The sequence below is a fragment of the Nipponia nippon genome, unplaced genomic scaffold (assembly GCF_047370975.1).
Source record: "Nipponia nippon isolate SJK-2023a ecotype South Korea unplaced genomic scaffold, ASM4737097v1 scaffold_4, whole genome shotgun sequence".
NCBI classification, from domain to species: domain Eukaryota; kingdom Metazoa; phylum Chordata; class Aves; order Pelecaniformes; family Threskiornithidae; genus Nipponia; species Nipponia nippon.
The window spans coordinates 68,405,931-68,421,317 of NW_028262358.1; the positions used below are offsets into that span (position 1 = coordinate 68,405,931).

General features: G+C 47.6%; 1 protein-coding gene across 1 annotated transcript in view; it reads right to left on the reverse strand.

Annotated features, from left to right (window-relative positions):
- RNF217 (ring finger protein 217) overlaps positions 1-13,907 on the reverse strand; it is a 69,283-nt gene extending 55,376 nt beyond the window's left edge. Inside the window, exon 1 of the mRNA XM_009460841.2 lies at positions 13,248-13,907. Coding sequence (XP_009459116.2) covers positions 13,248-13,907 — 660 coding nt within the window. The remainder of the gene's footprint in view (positions 1-13,247) is intronic.
- Between the last annotated feature and the right edge of the window lie 1,480 nt (positions 13,908-15,387).

Genomic DNA, 15,387 nt, shown 5'->3' on the forward strand with positions numbered 1-15,387 from the left:
TTCACCTGAATCCCCAATAAATCACCTTGCAACCACCTCGAGCTACCAAAAGACTACCTGGCAGCCAACATAAGTACTTCAAGGATGCTAAAATCCTCCCACAAAACTTGTCAGATATTGGTATCAAAAACTGGAAGGAAAAAAACCTTAGAATGAGACATCAGGAGATAAATCCAGAATGATGATGCTGCAGCCTGTCAAGTGAAGAACACAGTGAAACCCAAGACTAACAGAAAGACAAGGAAGTTCAACAACAACCAGCTACCACCTTCCAGTAATTTACAACACATTCGCCCAGCTGGTAACTGTAGTTTCACACACAAAAAAATTCAAAACAAACCCCACACCCAAACCACCCAATTTCAGAGATTGTTTTTCAATGTCACATGGCTTTTCTTTGGTACCTTAACTATCTGCTCTGTTTGTTGTTTTCACATAAAAGCAATCTGTGGAAACGACAACAATCAATCACTGGTCTTTGCTAATTGTTCTTTCTCTCATAAGTTTCTTTATACAACAGCCTGCATGAATTCCCTCAGAGAGTTACTTCACAAATGCATCCTCTATAGCCTAGGTCAACTCAGCTAACGGCAAGGCAGTCTCTTCTCCAGCAGCGCAGGGAGGGGACCACTTGGAAATTGCTCTGATTCAGCCAGATCAATAACCAAAGACAGTCTTGAAAACACAGTTTTGAAATTTATTTAAAAGCCATTTCTCCTAAAAACAGTGAGACATTTGACTTCAGATTCCTTACAGACCAAGAAATACCAGGCACAAAGCATGGTTTGAAGAGCACTGCTTGTAGGTACATGTTGGGCATTAGAAAATCCTTTGCTGTTTTCAGTGGTAAAAAAAAAAAAAAAAAAATAAGGTAACACCAGACAATAAAACTCTTCTATTATTTCCTCATTGGTCTCAAGCTTCTCCTCAACCAAGCACACTCTGAGAAGCGCAGGCAGCCTTCCCATACAATGGGCCAAATTCAGTGCATAACGGTGCCACGTAGTGAGTCCTTTTTGACAGCACGGAAGGTGCTGGCTTTGAGAACTGCTCAGATACTGTGCCCTTCTTCCCAAATTCAGAGACTGGAAAGGCTCTCCCAGGTCCTTCCTTTCCATCCCAAATATACAGGCTCACACTGATTTCTAGCCTAACTTAATGTACTGCAATATTTATAGTTTGTGTTGTGCCAAAACTTCTTAAGAAGTGCCTACCCAACTTACCCCCTCTTGCATTTAGGGAGAGCAGCCATTTCTCCTCCCTGTTCTCCTTATGCTAAAATAAACAGTTCTGCACCTGCACAACAGCACTTTTCTCCTTGCAGTCCTTCCTGGTTCCTGCCATTTTTCCTAAACCCTGGTGCCCAAGATTCCCAATAAAGCCTCGCCACATACAACGGCCTCATTGCTCTCCTCTCTCTACTACATCCTCAAATTGCATTCACCTTTCTAGTGGCTCCATCATTATTAGCCGCTCACATCATCTGTCATCATTAACCCAGATTTGCTGTCTCCTACCAACGTTCCAATGGGCAGACGGGCTCCTACTTGAAAAATGAAAATCATCCGAAAAACCTCTTCCTTGATCTTTCTTTTCACCATAAGGACTGATAAAACAAAATTCTCCTAGATCAAAACTCAATACAGAAGCTAAATGGTAAGCTAGTGTCAGAAAACTTACCATCTGTGCCAGTTCATTATTGAGGCAAGGAGATGGGACCCTCTCCTTGTGTCCTCCCCTTCCCCCAAACAAACATCTCAATGCTTCTCACTAAGAAACATGCTTCTAGCTTGTGAAAGCTGTAGTTACAGCCCATTCATGCCAATGCACAAGCTGGAAGTGTGGACTACATACAGCTTAAAAGAATTCTATATTCTTTGTAAAAACAGGCTTAAAATTTTTATGGGTCAAAAGCAGCACACCTACAGAAATGTAAAAAGTCAATTATAGTGGAAAAGAATATACTGGAATAGCAATAAATTGATTTTGGTTGTCTTCAAAACAAGTTTATTTTTTTGTACTTGTACCAACAGACTGTATGATCAAGCTCAAAAACAACCTTCACCAGCAAAGATCTCAAGATGATGCATACCAGTCCTTCCATGACAGTGCTGTACATTTTTCTGTTGTGCATTTTTAAATAACATCACATTTAATAACAGTCTTCAGGCATTTTGTGTCTTTGCAGAAAAGCAAAACGAACCCCTCCCCAAACCTCCCCCCAACCCACAGAGAAACCAAAAATCCTTCTATCATTTTGAGCTCTGCATCTTTTAACTTGCTATTCAAACAGGTAAGGAGCAACAAGGAACTTCTTTTCAGAGTTCTCTGGTGCAGGAAACATTTCTCTCAAGAAAATAATGATCATACTTGGCACTGCTTGGCTGCAGCAAACTAAAGCTGTTGAAACAATCAAGATCAAAAAAGAGGTTCCTCATTTGCAAGAATATTCACATGAAAAACTTCACTTGTAAAACTGCCTTAGGAATAATCTGTTCTATGTTATAAAACACTTGGGGGTGCTTTAGAATTCCAGCTAGTTGAGAGCTTCTTATTTAATGATGCCACAGGTGGCAGACACAGGACTGGTGGGTACCAGCCTGGGCTGGACTGGGAACCTCCAGTGCTACAAGCAGCTCAGAGAAACGCTCTGTCCCGTGCCATCACGCCTGTCCCAGAGCTGTGGGTGCAGACGCACCTTCGGGCGGTTGGACAAGCCATGGCTTCCATCTGGATTTTGAAAGCGGAAATGATGCAGCAACAGGACCAAATTGCAGGTTTGATTTCATCAAGCTCCAATGAAAACCTCCACATGCCATCATCTTGAACATGTTCTGTCCCCTTCCCTCATGCTGCTTTTTCAATTGTTTTGTTCTGACAGGCTGTCACAGTTGCCAAAATAAATGGCCTTGCTTAGCCACAGGCACTTTATTCAGTATCACCTGGTGGTGGAATAAACATTTGCACGCTGTGCATGAGACAATTAGGAACTGGATAAGACAAAAAAAAAAAGTAGAAAATGGTCGTGAAAGGTTACTTTTAAACCAGATCATTTTTTTCTGCTGGTGGATCAGAGGACACAAACAGTAGGGAACAAGTTGCAAGGTTGGGGTGACTAGCACTGCTGGCTAAAATGACTGTAGATCTTCAGCTTTGGACACAGTCTGTTTTTCTTAATATAGAAAGAAAACGAATGAGACCCAGAACTCATTTTAGATCCTTAATTTACCAGAAGTGATGGCTTGGCCTTGTCTCGCTACCCATCTTGGCTTGGGTGAGGTCCTCATGAAGCATTACAGTCTGGACTACACAGGCAGGATTTGCTGTGTTACGATCACAAAAAGAACGACAAATCAAGCCTTCACATGAAATACATATTTCACCGAGGCAAAAGCACTCAGCAATGTCCACCAGTAACAGTCACAACTCACTGAAGGGAAGGTTTAAATCTTAGAGACTGGGAAGATGCTAGTAATCTAAAATAAAGTTACAACTCCAGATAATGCCTTGAAAGAATGGGCATCTTCAGAAGTTTGAAAATTACTCTTCAAGTGTTACTGAGAAATACAACAGAAGCAAGGCTGAATCTACTTTCCATTATACAAATGGGGGAAAATTTCTGAGGTTGCTTAATTTCCACTGCCCCTGTGTAAGAAAAATGGGGACCATAGATATGTGCATACTTTGAAATATCCAAATTTTAATAACGTATTTCACTTCGTCCACTTTGAGGTCTAGATGGCCATGTATATGTCAATGCCTGTAAGCGTCTAACAACAACATTTAGACAGAACTCCAGTGTTTTACAACTGATATTCTGCCTTAATCCGAGTAGGATTAGTTCACCACAATAAAATATACTATCACCACCGTAATTCTGCCTGGAGTCCTAACATCTACATTTTGTAGTTGGTATGCAACACTTGGCACCTAAATCCTATGGGGCACATTTGCTCTTTTGTGGATCTGTCCATTCCAAAAAACTTTTAAGTTGCACATTCTTTCCCCTTTTTAAGCTGCATGCTAATACCATAAAGTTAACTAAGCAGAGTTTCCAAGCTGTTGCACAACTGAGCTGCACATGCACTTGAAAAGCACTGAGCGGTTTGCATACTTGCTTCCATAAGGCCTTTAAAGGAGTACTTCTAAGCAGACAAGTTCTACCTGGCACTGCACAGGTGCGCTGGAATGGAAAGGCACAAGGTGTCCTCTCCCACAGCAAGCAACATTAAAATAGCTGAAAGCACTAAGCAGCCCTCCCCACCATTTCTTTGCTCCCATACAGCAGCAATAGTACTGACAATACCAAAGCACTTCTTTTTGCCTGTTCAGGAAAGCAGCACTTCTTCCAGCACCTCTGTGATCGTGCCCCAGATGGCATGCTGCGCCTACCTACTCCACCCCTCTCTGCTACCTGCAGGGTGTAAAAGTCTTCCAGCACTCCAGTAAAGCACTAACCCATTATTTTCCTGGAAGTTCTGTACTTTAAGCTGTGTTTAAAATCCATTACTTTTCTTTCCTTTCCTTTTTAAGGTTAGATTTATTTCCTGCCCGCCCCCATCCAATAGGAAACCAGAAATAGAGCTAGGCCCATTTCACTTTCTGGCCACCATTTACCAGAATAACTGGCTGGTATTCATCTGCAGGTTTGAACAGAGGCCAAAGATCCACCTTACAGATGGAGGCCACCAGTCTTCATGATTCCCTTTTGTTTTACGAAAGCTCACTGTGAGCAAGCCCACCTTCTGGGGCAAACTGATTCTTACAACATCACCAAGCCCTTCCCATCCTGGCAATCGTCTTCTCGCTCTTCTTCCTTCCTCATATTGTGCGAGCAACCCCACAGAGCCACATCGCAGCTGAAACAATTTGGATAGGGCTTCCCTTTCCTACAAGCTAAAGGGACAGAGTCATTCAGATCCCCATCCTACATCCCTGAGTTGATACACCACCGTTCCTACAAGATTAAGGAGTCAAATCAATTAAACTAGAGAGGTACCTGCCTTTGCTGCCATTCGTACCGTGTCAGTGGCAGAAAACAATACAGAATGGCATCAGCACAACTAGGCTTGAGAATGTTAAACTTTGCCTCTTCTATTTTCCACTACAATATCCAATATAGTTTGTACCGTACTTAATAAAAACGCCACTGGGAGAAAAAAGTCCACAGAAGGGGAAAGGTACTTTTATTATTATTTCAATCTAATATTCCTTATAAAGGAGGCATTTGCAGTTTTATAAGCACACTACAGTCCCCTAGCAAGCTCGGAAGGAAAAAGAAGTGGGATAGCTTTAGAAATGTCTTCATCTTTTCACAAAATTGTAATCTAGGAAGTTCACAGCCTTCCTCACAATTAAGCAAATAAACAGGAGTAGCCATACATCGCAACAAGCTTATCAATGAAAATATACACCGATGTTGAAGCAGTGAGGTAGCTACTAAGGTAAATGTGGACTCTAAGCCATTTCAGGTTCAGTTCCAAATCTGGCTTAAATTACTGTTAAAACTTCTGACCTTCTGCACTGAAATTTATGTTCTATTTTCTTCTCAATGAGTAAAGTCCTGAATTTGTTTTTCATCCTAATTTTTTCCTATTCCACTTACATTAAGCAGCTGCTCTCGCAAGGCTTATTTACCTATACAATAAATATATGTGTGCCATAGCAGAAAAACATACATTTAAGGACTGGCTATTCAACAGGAATGCTGTTACTTTTATGTTCACGTTAACGTCCAAATAAAATTAATTTCTTTGTCTTACCAAAAGTTTTTCGAGTACTTAAAAATGGACTCAAATAGCCTCTTCACCAGTAGGCAAATTTGTCACTTTTTCTATAATAGAAAAAGTCATAGGTATTTGGCTAATAAAATCCTATAGACAAGGACTTTTTTTTTTAAAAAAAATATAATTCATAAAGAAAAGTACTAAAAAAAAGGCAAGAGAAACGTAAGTGCAAGTGGCTAAAGCATACTGAAAAACAGATAAACCAGTGTAACTGGGTGGGTAAGTAATGCCCTTCTTCACCAGTTCAAATTCTTTTGAAGAAATTACATCCCTTACAACTCTTAATCATTTTGACAATGTACTTACATCCTGGGCATGCAAGATACATACTTTCCCTGAGCCCAGCTGGTTTAGACGGCAGGAAGCAAGATATTTGTACAAGAAGAAGAGAGGAATGAAGGGCCAAGAGGCCCCAGAGCAGTTGGAAGAAGAGTTGTTCTGGGTGTAGAAACAGAAGAACAGGGCAGAGGTGAGCTGAAGGCCTTCCCAATCCCCATTTAACTCCTTAATTTCTCTTCGTTTGGGCAATTAAAACCCAACAGTTCAGTTTTCAACTCATCTCACTTTAAAGTCCCTGGACCAAGTCCATACCTGTGCCTGGTAGCTCCTGGGAACAGCTGGTGGGAGCAGTGGGAGGGAAGGCACACGGTAGATGACCTCCTACAGGCTCAGCCCGTCTGTGGTCCCCAGCGCCAGCACCACCGACAGACCAGCGAGGGGCAGCACACTGGCTATGGGAGGCAGCTGACAAGCAGGGCTTCTGCTTCACAGAAATTCCACACTTTCAAAATTAGTTTTCAACCCAAGCTAAAACAAAACCGGTTCTCCTTCATCTCCCACTGCAATTTCACATTCATAGTAAAACTGATTTTGAAAGGTAGAAACTTCCTATCAACACCAACAAATTCATGGCACCACTGTAGGACTTGCCATTTACCCTCACCCCTTGCTACCAACATCAGCAATTTCATGACACCATTTATCCTCACCCCAGGAATTCAGGCTTTCTCCCATTAGCAAAATCCTTCCTGCAGCTGTTCAAAGATGACACCACCTTTTCTATTCCCAACATCCCTGATCCTACAGATCAGAGCTTTATCAGAAATCTTCTTAGCTGTAAGAAGAACAGCCACTCTTTCTCCCCCTCACTCCGTAACAGCATGGCTAAGAAACGATGGCCACATATTCCAGCTCTACATCTGGCAAAGACTTATCCAAACAAAAGGAAGTCACAGCTATCCATGCAGAGTAAGCTTGCAGCTACTTCTAGTCCCTTCTTCACAGGGAACGAACAGACCACACGAAGTGGTGGTATGTTGACAGAGTATCTATGCCTACACACACTAGGACAACTAGTCAGTATTATCATTCAAGAACATCACTCAAAACTAGTTTTCTTTAAAAAGAATTTAAAAGTATTTCCAGCAATGCTTGATTTTGTAAAACTTTGTTCCAAACTTAAGTTTTGGCCCAAACTGGATCCGTCAACAAGCATTCAAGAGGGACTAAAAGCCAGCTAAACGCCTAGTAACTTTAAAGACTAATGCTTACAATCTTAAAGGTACTTGGATGTCATCCTGAACTGTGACAGTAATCCTTGGGCAGCTGGCTGCACAGCAGCATTTCGGCACTGGCACTGCACACAACACGCCAGGAGAACAGGACAGACTTTCAGAAGCTGTTTGCTGAAAACAACAGTGAAGTTTAGGTGCTCCTGCAGCTTACGGGCTGCTTACAGCTGATAGACCAGGTCTATCTGCCTCCTCCTCCTCCTTCTACTCAGGAACACAGCCACCTTACCGTGGCTGAAGTGGCTGATTTGCTTTAGAAAGCCTGTAATCTAGCAGGTAATATATTATCTTCTCCTCCTGCACCTCTCTTCCTCCTTTGGAAACTTCTGCATTCTTGCAACATCAGCTGGAGGGTGGCCACTCACCCTGCCACCACCTCCTGGTAGCCAGTCTGCAGCCACCCTAGCAACTCGCTAGCTAGTGTTAGAGCATGTTTTTGGATTAATAACCCTTGCAAACACAGAGCTTCTCCCCCGCTGAATGACAGTGGCCCTTCTGAGCTCTGGTTTGACTCAGGGCACAAGCAGCTCATTAACCATCAGATGATTCAGCACTTGGTGCCTACATTTCTGCTGGCTGGTTTTCATCAGCAACCAGACTACACCTTTGAAGGTGTATCATTTATATGATACCATCAGACACCTGAAGAGGCACACAGGTGTCAAGTCCCTCCGGCTCCAAGCCAGTACTAGTTTTAGGCAATACAGCCTGCTCCTAAATTCTCCTCTTCACTACATGGCTTTATAATCGCATTCCCCACAAAAATCCTGACCGTAACAGTCTGCTGCTTTTTTCTCCAGGTCTTTCAGAAAGAGATCATACACAGAAAAGAAAGGGGTCAAAAACAAGATCTCGGGTCACGGAGAGAGGAAGACTGGTAACAGGGGGCAGGCAAAGGGAAGACAATCTCCACATTTCATGCTCAGGAGAGGAGAGCAGAATTTCAGGCCCACCAAAGCCAGCCATGCACAAAACACTGTTGGATGCGGCCCCTCCCCGCCCCCAACAATCCCTTCCGATTTACTCGCAGCCACTAATCTCATTAGAGTTCCTATAATTAAAGCACCATAATATCTGATCGAGAATATAGTATGCTGTTTAAATTAACTCACCCGAAGTCCTTTAATATAAGAATGGCTACTCCAAGAGAATTACAAGATTTACAAAATAAAGCATCACTAATGAGCATAGGATCAAAACTGGATTATCAAGTTTCCTAATTTGCATGTAGAAAAAGCAGGCAGTCAAATCACCGAGGTTTCTATAAAACTTTTACAGCCACTTTATAGGAAAAGTGAAACAAGTATATAGATACAATTATATATATATATAGCTTCAAATATTTATTAGAGAACATATTGTACTTTATAGATGTTAGAAAACAGCAAATGTTATTTTGGTCTAGTCGATACTTGCTAAAAAGTGAGGAGTGAGATTGTTGTTCTGAATAGCACTTGCCAGGTTTACAAATTAGGGAGACGAGAAAACACATGTAAACCTTAGCCGCTTTACCAGTCTGGGGTAAGTTAAATATAAAAACCTAGTTAAACTTCAGGTCTTCTCCCTCTCTTCTTAAGCCAAAATTCTTCCCATACCTATTTGTTTATTTTTAAAGGAAATTTCCAAACAAACTCCGCCCCCTGCAGACACAAATGGACAAAACGCAAAGCCAGGCGCAAATACTCACTCTGACTCAGACATACGAGCAGCCAGGAGAGGTTAGGAAGTGAATCACTCATTTAGCAAACCTACGTGTGCACACAGTTTCTGGAATAACCCGGGTTTGGTGCTATGTTAAATGGAGAAGATGGGAAGTGAAGAAGATGTGAATGCAATATTACATCTGTAAGACTGAGGCCTCAGTTCCTTCCCCAGTTTGTACGCTGGATGCACGAGTGTAGAAGCCCACAGCTCCCAGCTGAAGGGGAAAGGGTTCTTTCACCCTTCTGACCCCGACCTCACTCGGCACATACCCGAGAGCCCACGGAGATGGCCTTCACGAGCACACAGTCCTGGAAGAGTACTGACATCTTGAACATTCACAGTCTTCAGCCTCATCCGTTTTACATTCGTGATTAAGCGTAACAACAAAGAACAGCTTTGGGCTGCATCGACTTCTGGAGACGGGGCTTGTTGGGACCTGACCCAGGCTCTGTGGGACCCATACCAGGTCCTGAGGTGCAAGAGCCACAACTTCTTTCGTGCTAACCCATCACCCACACCCACCCCTCCCTCAATTTCTCTGGGTCCAAGAGAATAAAGCCATAAATTTTTTTTTGTGAATGCTAGATAAACTGGTCACAGTCAGACCCTGAAAAGCCCTGAGGGGTCCGCGAGCATTAGGCGGGAAGAAGGAATAGCTATTTACCAAAAGTCAGGCTCCAGATCAGCCTGGATGCTCCAGGCTGGCCTGCTAAGCTTCTGCTCCAGCCATTAAATCTTTGAAAGGGATTATGCAGCAAGGTGCTGGTGATAAGAAAGACTGGATTTGACCTCTAAGGACCTTCAGATGCGACATTCCTAAATCAATTACCCTCATTTTCCAGCATGCCGGTAACAGTACAAGGGAACTCTGCAGTTGGAGTGTTTTCACCTGGATAATCTTCTTTTCAACAATGCCTAAAACTTCAGTTGATTTTCTGATCTATAAAGGGCTCTAAGACAGAAGTTTTGATGCTGTTACATGTTTGCATAGAAGAAGGCAGAGTGCATTAACAGGGTTTTTACTTTGTTACTCCATTAAACATCATTTCAGGAATCACGATGAAAACATCATCAAGAACGCAGCTTTCTTCAATGGGAAAACACGTACAGACGTTAAAGGCAACATTAATTATTTTAAACATTATACTTCTGCCAACATACTCCACATTTGCAGCAAAGACCACTGTTTCTCCAGAGACTTAAGAGTCAGCCAGTTTCCTCTCAAACAAGGGAGACAGATTGCTACTTCTCTGACAAGGAAAACAGATCTAAACAGTGCACATTGCTGCTTGGGGTTTTGGTTTTCTGTTGCTTTTGTTTGTTTTCACTTTCAGGTACATTCCTAAATCAAGCTGACTGCATCCAAACTGAAAATCTGTTAAAATTTTCCAACAGAAACAGCTTTTCAACATTTAGTCCTTTTGAACTTTTTGTAAATTTTCCTTTTTTTCTTCGCTACATGAAGTGCTAAGTCTCAGAGATGAAAGGTGACTTTATTTCTATCCTATACTGCCTTTCCACTCATCCTTCCCAGAAACCCCTCTAATACAACTGACATGGAGAAGCCTTTTTTCTCTCCTCAGGATGAGTCACAGGGTTCTTCCACAGCACAAAGGAAAGATACATCACTTCTTGTTCTTCTCAAAGAAATACCACTTTCTTGTTCTTTTCAAAAAAGGAAGATGGGGAAGAACGCATTGCACTGTTACTTGAGGGTGTTTTGTTTCCTTTTTCCCCAAACAAATTTATCAAGCAACTAAAATTCTGTCCAGTCCTAACAGCATCCATAACAACGTGCCCACAGAAGTGCTCTGTGAACCCCCCTCCTCAAGATCAGTATCTCTGCTGCAGACATGCCCTCCTCTGCATCTGTATCCCTGTCTTACCTTCTGTGCACAGGAGTAAGTACCCATATGGCTATCTGCCAAGCAGCCCTTTTAATAGCTGCCGGGATAAGCTTTGCAGACTGCTCAGCAATAGCAGTGGCCTTCTTGAAGAAGGCACCCCTGCATACGCATCCAACAGCTGGCCAATGCTAAAGCCACTTCACGGGGCATATACCTGGTTCCCAGGCCAGCCAGCTGGTCCAGCCACCAAGCTGCTGGATCATCTTCCAAGAGTCCAGCCTATACCAGGCAGAAGAGTTCTTTGGTATGGCTTTAGCTACCGGATCATGTAACTTCCATAGATGGCTGTAAGCTACTCTCTCTATCGCTTTAGCTCACAGCTAATACTGAACCTATTTTGGGTTTGGGCAGAATCTTGCTCTGATACAACTTCTTCTCAAACCTTGTAAGATCCTACACCCCTTCTTACTCAAAGGAAACAAACAGGACAAAACAGGCACATCTAGTGGCAGTTCAACTATTTTAGACAAATTATACCCTAAATCCACCTATTTTTCACTACTATTTAAAAAAAAAGGGGCTTAGATAACTGAATTTGGTGTTTATGCCTACATTGAAGACATCTGAATTTCATCATCTGAGGTCATTACTGATGTTTTGCCTGGCTGTTCCTTGAAATATTTTACTACTTGTTTTAATGGGGAAGAACCACTACAATTCATCACATCAACTTGTAGAGCAGGCTGAAGGCACCTGCAGAAGCTAGAGCAGACCACCCTGACATCACACCACTTTGCAACGTCCAGCTTCAAAGCAAGACAATATTCTGACACATGACCTCAGTGGCAAATACAAAGGTGGCACAAATGTGCACTGGGGATATACTCTAACAACTTGCTGAGAGTTTCCAGTCCACCACTTAACTGCAAACCAAACCATTCCGGGCTCTGTGCATGCAGTCTCAAGAAGACTTATTAAGTGTTCCTGAGTTTCAGTGTTACAAGAGACATACAAAACACAACTCTGCCTCTCTCATTCATCAGTTCCCATGTTAAGCCCTTCCCTGTTATCTAAACATAACGAAGGTGGTCCACAAAAATGCTAATGAACTTACTATTAGCCAGAACAAATGCTACCAGCACTAGTAAATGCTACGTAGGCTACCAGTGCCTGGAGAGGAGCACGTACTTCACCTCAGCCAGCACGTGCAATTTCCAAGCACTGAAATGTTCCCTGGTCGGAACAGCCCGACAACTATTTATAGTGCGCGGGGGTAGCTGTAGCCATCCATCCCGTCCCTACGCATGCAGCCCGGCGGGAGCACAGACTGCCCCAGCACGGCTCCCAGCCCCGGCAGGTGTAAAAAATTCATTCTACCACCACACCAGCACGCCTCCACCGAGCGCATCCCAAAAGTTTCTGCTGAATAAAAACATACAGGTGGTAAGCAAAGGGTTTACTTAGTTTTATTTTTCCCACGTACCCATACTTCTCCCATTGCTCTCTGGGTTTAGGGCATGCCTACGCTAGCGGCAGAAACAATGCACAAGTGTTCTGCGATGCTAAACTAGCTACTAAAAACGGTAGCAAAGACAGAGCTTTGCTTTCAAGCTGCTGATTTCGGTTTGAAACAGCAGTTCTGACTGACAAAACAGTGGTGAAGGCATAAGCAGCCGATACGCCAGTAGCTCTCTGCCCAGGATGAGCAGCTATTTGCCCGGGATGGAAAAGTTGTTGCGTTTTGGGTTCTTCCCCCGCAAAGAAGTTCTTGTTTACTAACTGTGATTCTTCACGAGTAGTCGCGCAGATCCCCCCGGTATTTTAACCTTACACAACTGGCGTAAGGCCAAAGGCGATGCGCTCTCGGAGGCACAGGCCGAGCGGCCGCACGCCCGCCCGCACAAGCGGCGGCACCGGCGCCCAGCAGCGCGAGGGGCTGCGGGATGGCGGCCAAAATCCCCGGCCCCTCGCTCCGGCAGTCGCCTCAGGGGCGGCTGCGTGCCCTCTCCTCTTTCAAGGAAGCTGGTGCCAGCCACCCAACAGCAAGAGCCGGAGAATTCACAGAGGAAATTCTTTAAAAGACGGGAAGAGCCTGCAAATATGAAAGCGACCAACCCGACAGGCTGCCTAACAGCGCTGCGGGAGGGAACGGTCGTGAAACCGGCAGCTCGCAGGCAGGCGGCTGCCAGCCCCGCTCCGCACGGGACGGGAGCGGCTCCTCCCGCCAGGCGCCGGAGCCGCGGGGCCCGGGCCGGGCCCGGGGCGATGCTCAGCAGCGGCAGCACCGCTGAACAGCCTTCCCCCTCCGCGCGACTTAGCAGCGCCCCGCCGGGCCGTACCTGGGAGCTGAGGTACCGCTTGAGGCACTCCTCGCACACCGCCTTCTTGCAGCAGGACAGGGGCTTGATGGGCTTCTCCTCCAGGCACACCCGGCAGCTGAGCACCAGCAGCGGCCCGAACTCCCCCGCGATCAGCCCGGAGAAGGGCTCGGGCAGCAGGTACAAGTCCACCACCTCGATGCTGCCGCCCGCCGACAGCGGGTCGCCACCCGCCGCCACCCCGCGCCGCGCCGGGGGCTGCCCCGCGCCCGGGCCGCCGCCGCCGGCCGGGCCGGCGCAGGGGGAGGCGGGGGCCGCCGCCGGCCGGTCGTTCTCCACGCAGTAGACGGTGCAGTACACGTGCCGCCGGGGGGGGCGGCGGCGGCCGGTGCCCCCCTCCGGCCCCGGGCCCTCCTCCGCCGGGGCCGCCGGCTCCCCCGGCCCGCCCGCCGCCTCCTCCTCCTCCTCCTCCTCTTCGGCCCCTCGCCGCTCGGGGCCGGCGGCGGGCGGCGGCGGCGGCTCCCCGCCTCGCCCCGGCCCGGCCGCCCCGCCGCCCGGGGCCGACTCCCGCGGCGGAGGCGGCTCCTCCGGGCCGGGCTCCCGCGGGCCCCCCGCCGGGCTCGGCAGCGCGGCGGCGGCGGCCGCCGGCGGGGCGCTCAGCGAGCTCTGCTGCTCCCCCATCGCCGCCCGCCGCCGCCGCCGCTCCTTCCCATCCAGCCGCCTCCCGGCCCCGCTTCTGCTTCCGGGTCCCGCGCCCCGCGCCGCCCGCCGGACCGCGGGCGCCGGCCGCCGCCGCCCGGCCTCCTGCCTGCGGGGCTGCGGGGAGGGAGCGGCGGGCGCCGCTCCGGTCAGCGCCGCCCGCGGGGTCCCGGCCGGAGCCCGACCCCCATGCCGGGCAGCAGGCGGGCTGGTTCCGCGGGGCAGCGCCCGGCCGCGCCTCGCAGCCGCCCCACGCGTCACCGCCCCCTGCCCGCGGCGGCCGCCCCGCCCCGCCCCGCCCCTGCTGCCTGCCGCCTGCCTGCACCCCGCTCTGACGCAGCGCTCCGTGGCCTCGCCCCTCATTCAGCCGTAAACACTGGGAGCGCGCCTGCACGCCGCCGCCCGGCCCCGCGCCCCGGGGCGTCCTCCGGTACCCCGCCGGTACCTGGGGCCGCGCCGCCCCCCGCTGCCGCCCTCCTCTCCTCCTCCTGCGGGGGCAGCGTCTGCCGCCGCTCCCCAGGGGTCGTCTCCTGCTCAAAACGCCGGGGAGAGAAGTAGGAGGGGGCGTTGGGAAGCAAACACCGGTTTAACTTTCATAACGCCTTCGTGCTCCGAGAGTAGCGTCCTCGGAGCAAACTGCGAGCATCCGATTAGAAACCATCCCCAAAGAAAACAAAACAGGGAGCAGAAGCAGCACCGTCCTTGCCACGAGCCGTTAGGAGTAAGCTGTGCCTGTAAGAGCCGTGCTCTGAAAACAAGCCACACGGTGACATTCACAAAAATAATTTAAACAACTAAAAACAGGTGGATCCATATAGGTCCAAAATGGTATCTGGTTGTTCGGGTACTCGCAGTTAAGGGGATTAGAGGAACGTCTGCGTGTTCTGCTCTCAGAGTCTGTCAGTATGCCACCGCCTCTGCTTGAAGACAACGTCTCCAGGCCTTAACATCATCAGTTTACATCATCAGACAGGGCAGATGTCATGGAGCTGATCCTGTGGCAACTGAGTAACAACAGGGACGGTGCAGTTTCCATCCCGAACTCTGTCTAGAGTATTAATCAGAAGTTAATCAGTTGCTCTGCTTGAGAGGGCATGAGGCTGGGCTAACTAGAGCAAGAGGAGGAGGAGGAGGAGGCGGCCTGCAAGCGGGGAGATGACAGCGGGGGATACCAGGGGTGTCAGCGCGCTGTCAGCTCAACCCCAGTGAGCTCATTAGCTCAGGCTCACACAGACCCCGCAGGACCCGGAGCAGCTCCATGCGTTTGTCTGGCTCCGTGCTAGAGCTCAGCAGCCCTCCAGCTGTCCCAGACTGGGGGGTGTCGAGGACCTTGGATGGGTCTGGCCCAGCTCTGGAGGGCCCTGCGTGGCACTGAAGTATGTCTGCACTCGGGAGAGGAGCTGAGCCTCCCAGAAAGGCACCTGGGGATCCTGCCCTGCCCTGCCCCGCCTCGCTGAAGGCT